At 42.1% G+C, this 5,281-nt stretch overlaps 1 protein-coding gene across 2 annotated transcripts in view; it reads right to left on the bottom strand.

The window, feature by feature from the left end:
* LOC108365638 (uncharacterized) overlaps positions 1-1,281 on the bottom strand; it is a 2,126-nt gene extending 845 nt beyond the window's left edge. For both annotated transcript variants that reach the window (XM_017619729.1, XM_017619728.1), the window contains exon 1: positions 842-1,281. In XM_017619729.1, the coding sequence (XP_017475218.1) occupies positions 842-1,274 (433 nt within the window). In that variant the 5' untranslated portion in view covers positions 1,275-1,281. The remainder of the gene's footprint in view (positions 1-841) is intronic.
* Positions 1,282-5,281: the final 4,000 nt, after the last annotated feature.

The raw sequence follows: 5,281 nt of genomic DNA on the forward strand, positions 1-5,281 counted from the left end.
CAGTGCAATCTGCGACAGTATTTGTATCCATGAGGCCACCAACTTGACGCACAGTATTAGAGCCATGCGAACTAGTATTAATATTAATATTAGTAATAGAATTAGACAACAAAACAGCATCAGCGAACGACGAGCAAGACGGACTAGTAGAAGCAGTGCTAAGAGAGACAGCGGGTGCAGATTGAAGAGCAACGGATGACAGTGATGTAGGCGCAGTAACATAGGTGTATGTGCTATCGTTAGTTACAAGTGTATTGACAGCTGTAGCGATTGTCACAGCAGAATCCAAATGAGCGGGAGAGATACCGTTAACGTTACTGAAAAACTACTGTGCCCGTGGCGAATTAAATGCATGAGGGACAGCGGAAAGCTCGAATGCAAGGAGATTATTAGATCTTTTATTGCATCAAATTGTTTCGNTTCAGCATCACGGTCTTTCCCATAAGTTTGGATCAAAGTATTCTTCACTGAAGAAATTACTATTAAGCCAAGTTTCCACAAAGATATATATGTCATAATCCATAAGTGAAGAAGAAAGAAAGACTTCTTTAGCTTTTGTGCGCATTCCACCCATATTCTGGAAGTATGTATTCAGATTTTTGCATGTATATTCGGCATTAGACTGTATAACACTATTTGGAACTTCCTTGGTTAGCTTCTGGTTGAAAAAATCGAAAGGGCCGCACAATGATATCAGACGGCCACACATTTGGATTTAAGATGTTGTTGTAGAGGGAAGATATCACACCAATCTCAAAGTTCACGCTCCGAAGACTCTCAAGTGGAGTTCCTTTCTTTACTAATTTGTAGCACGAAAGGTGTGTACTATCGATCTTTGCATGTTTAGATACATACGCAATAAGGTTATCCTCAGATACAGACGGTTTAAAGGAGGAAATGTGCAACCATTTCTTCTTAAAGACCACCTCGAGATCTGTATTATTATTACGCCCATGAACAATGTTTATGCGTTTGGGCCTATTTAAATTTCGGGCAGCAGCAGAGTCGCCACCATTTTCATTAGCGGCCGCAATAGCATCAACAGATTTATCAGCACTTCGTTCATATATGTTGCCATGTGTAACATTCGTACCACTTGTGGTTGGCATTGTACTAACAGCAGTCGGCCTGACAGATGAAGATTTAACAGCAGCAGAATTATAAGAATCATCAGTGTTGATTTCCGCAACAGCACCGGCAGGAGACCTAACAGGGCGATTTCCATTCGATTGCACGGAATTAGTGCCAGCAGCGGCAGCAGCAGCGTAGCTCATATCGGGTAAAGATGTCTTAGCAGCAAAAACAGCATTAGCAGTGCACGGGGTTGATGGCTTCGTGGTAGTAGTGGTAACAGCAGGTCAATTGGCAGTGCAATCTGCGACAGTATTTGTATCCATGAGGCCACCAACTTGACGCACAGTATTAGAGCCATGCGAACTAGTATTAATATTAATATTAGTAATAGAATTAGACAACAAAACAGCATCAGCGAACGACGAGCAAGACGGACTAGTAGAAGCAGTGCTAAGAGAGACAGCGGGTGCAGATTGAAGAGCAACGGATGACAGTGATGTAGGCGCAGTAACATAGGTGTATGTGCTATCGTTAGTTACAAGTGTATTGACAGCTGTAGCGATTGTCACAGCAGAATCCAAATGAGCGGGAGAGATACCGTTAACGTTACTGAAAAACTACTGTGCCCGTGGCGAATTAAATGCATGAGGGACAGCGGAAAGCTCGAATGCAAGGAGATTATTAGATCTTTTATTGCATCAAATTGTTTCGATAAATCTTTGAATTTAGCATCAAAAGTGTTTGAAATAAGATCAACACTAAGGGCGGTCACTCAATGTCTGGTTAACACTAATCTCCGGTTAAACATAGTTATCGACGTTACTGACTCCCTGTTATATGCATGGAGTCGAAGTTGTCGATAACGATGCTTAACCGCCGATTAGTGTTAACCAGACATTGAGTAACCGGCCCTAAGCTTTTGAGTTACCAGAACTTCATCCAGAGCCTTAACGATTTTCTCTGGCATGACAACACACTCATCACAAAGATATAATAGATTACGTTTAGTTTTGACCAAATTGAAATCATATTCAGAAACGTCTTTGCAGCGAACACGATGAAAAGTTTTTTACCAAACCCATTACACGGCAGCAGATTAGCATCAGATCTTGAAAAGGCTTTAGTACATTTTCCGCAAAAGTTCTCCATTACGAAAGAAAAGATAATAAAATAACAGAGCGAATGAAAAGCATGTCTGCACACACCGAACACTTGTAACTTGCTTGTTGTTGTTGCTTTGCACTTCTTGTTGACATTTCGCTTTGGTAAATATCCAAAAACAGAAAAGCGAATACAAAGAATTTCGTTGTTTTTATTATTTTATTTTGTAGGCAACCAGTAAACTCGTACAATTTAATTTTAGTCACAAAGTACGTAGATTATATTACTGTTTGGTCCGCGCGTACTTTCAGTGGAATTTGTCTCTTTAGGAAGCAAAAGAACTGCTATTTATTGTCAGCAAAACTTTACACGTCTACACTCCGCTCATTCTCTTCACAACTGCAAGTGTTTTCATACGCAAGCGAGTCGGCATATATAGCTGTAGCCTACTGGAGGCTTAAGGATGAATGCAGCAACACTCGAACGTGCTTCATCGCCGAGAAGACCAAATGTGCACTATCAAACTCGTATCCGTTCCTCGCCTTGAGCTGCAGTCGGCAGTGCTCACTGCGCGCCTTAGACAAAATATTGTCAACAGCCATGATAAGGTTCTGGTCAAGGTAGTGATGTGGTCTGACGCGAAAACCGTTCTAGCATGGATAAAATCAGATCACCGACGTTATAAGCCCTATGTAGCGCATCGAGTCAAGGAAATCCTGAAAAATAGCGAGTTGAACGGACTTTAAGACACGCCCTAGAGATCGAAAGTGTGAGTCTTTTTGGTTAGCAGGACCGATCTTCCTGAAAGAAGAAGAGAAAAACTGGCCACCGAAAACAATATGCGACGCTACCAATGTTGAACTTCGAAATAAATTTACGTTTATTTTAATACAAATTGATACCAACTTTTTAAAGAAATTTTCATGTTTTTTTCGACTGAAGAGAGTAGAAGTCAGCTGGATGCTGAGATTTGTGAAAAACTGCCGTGCCACGGAAGGAACGCGAGCTTATGGCAACTTAAAGGTGAGCGAGCTTGAACGAGCTGAAATGTGTATCGTCCGAGAGGTGCAAATGGAAGTCTTCCCGGATGAGTATCAGTCCCTGCGGGCAGGCGATAAGATATAGAAGGGCAGCGCGCTTTGGAACCTCAGTCCCATCATGGACGATGACGGCATAATGAGAATCGGGGGTCGAATAGACGCAGCAACCATGGTTCCGACCTGGACGAGACGCCTCGCGATCTTACAAATGTCATGTAACAGGAATTGTAGTTGACTATTTTCACCGAGTTTGGAGACAACAGAACGAGTCGACGGTAATTGCCGAAATTCGTCGTAAGTATTACTTGCCGCGCACGAGAACGGAAGTACGTCGCGCCGCTACGAGATGTCAAATATGACTCAAGGGGAAAGCCGTTCCTCGACCGCCGCAGATGGAACAACTACCGGCAGTCCGGCTTACACTATTTCTTAGGCCCATTTATGATAACCACCGGTCGGCGAGCGAAAAGCGATAGATCGCTTTATTCACTTGCCTTACTACACAGGCGATACACTTGGAATTGGCGAAGGACTTGACAAGTGATAATTGATGCGTATACGGTCGGATAATGGTACGAACTTTGTCGGCGCTGACAGAGAATTGTAGCGACAATTTAAGGAGTTTTATGACGGTAAAATAGCCAATGCACTTGTGAACAAGAATGTAGAGTGGGTATTCAACTGTCCCTCAAATCTCCGCGCTGGTGGCTGCTGGGAGCGTCTAGTGCGGAGCGTTAAGCGAGCGACATACCTACGGAACCTACGTGGGCACAGCCTTTACCATCTCATGTGCGAGGCGGAAAGCATTGTAAATTCGCGGCCTGTGACTCATCCCTTTGGACACCACCACTGACGAACTTCTAACCAAAAACCATCTTTTTTTAGGTACAACAAACTCCGAGCAAACACCGCACCCGCAGGAAGAGAAGTTCCAGGCCACACGTAAGCAATGGCGAAAGGTTCAACAAATGCAGTATCGATTTTGGAAAAAGTGGGTTAACGAATACCTGCCTGACCTCGTCCGAAGAACCAAATGGTACCAACCGGTACAGCCCCTAGCAGTATGAGACCTCGTACTAGTATGTGACAGTAGTCAACATCGATCCAGAAGGTATTCCCGGGAAAAGATGGTCAAGTGAGATCTGCAGAAGTCCAGACAAAGACGGGCACATTTAAGCGGCCGACCTGCATCTTAGCTAAGATGGAGTTGGGTAAATCTGGTTAGATTTACGGGGGAGGGGCTGTTAGCACAGTTACTCGCTTGTTCATTCAATTGTATTAATCGATTTGTACCTTAATGTTGTTAGCGTAGTTACTTGCTTGTTCAAGCGAACCAATCCTCTATTTTTACCTTAACCCTCTAGTAGGCCAATTTTTTTATGAGTTGAAAAATTCAGGAATGGGTGATTTTAGCACGAGAAATCCAAAAATGATGTCCATTTCGATCTGCGACAGTAACTTTTTCCTACAGGGGAGAAAAACCAAGACCGTCTGGAGACGGGCTCGCCGATATACTTTGACATATTTTCAGCTATCTCTTACACAATGTTCACCTACGAACCGGCAATCCCGTCTTCATACGGTCAAAAATGCAAACTGGGTTTTTATATGTCGGCAAGCCGGTCTGTAGAGGGTCTTTGTTCGAAAGCAAATTTCTCCAAATACGAATGGTGACATAATTATAAAACTTATAGTAAAATACGGTGCTTTTAACAACGAAATCCACCAAATTGTTTTATATCAAAAAATTTTTCAAAAGAAAAAATTTCTTTAATTACGAAATTACTAAATAGGAAGAAATAATTAATTTTAACCGTGTTTTCAAAATCTTTAATTCAACTGCCGATTAAAATAAAACGGATTGACATAACGGATTAAAATGTACACCGCCGTAAAGGTACGATTTTTGTCTAAATATCGTGCCTTACGAATATAGAAAAAAATTATTATAGGTGCACTAAAAAGGTGTTTAGTTAACGACCGTCTGGAGGCGGTTCAGCCTACTAGAGGGTTAATGTAATGTAATAATTGTAATCTCTAATTTTGTAAAGACGACCACATTAATG

Source organism: Rhagoletis zephyria, unplaced genomic scaffold (assembly GCF_001687245.7).
Source record: "Rhagoletis zephyria isolate East Lansing unplaced genomic scaffold, Rhagoletis_zephyria_1.1 Rzeph_scaffold_01940, whole genome shotgun sequence".
NCBI classification, from domain to species: domain Eukaryota; kingdom Metazoa; phylum Arthropoda; class Insecta; order Diptera; family Tephritidae; genus Rhagoletis; species Rhagoletis zephyria.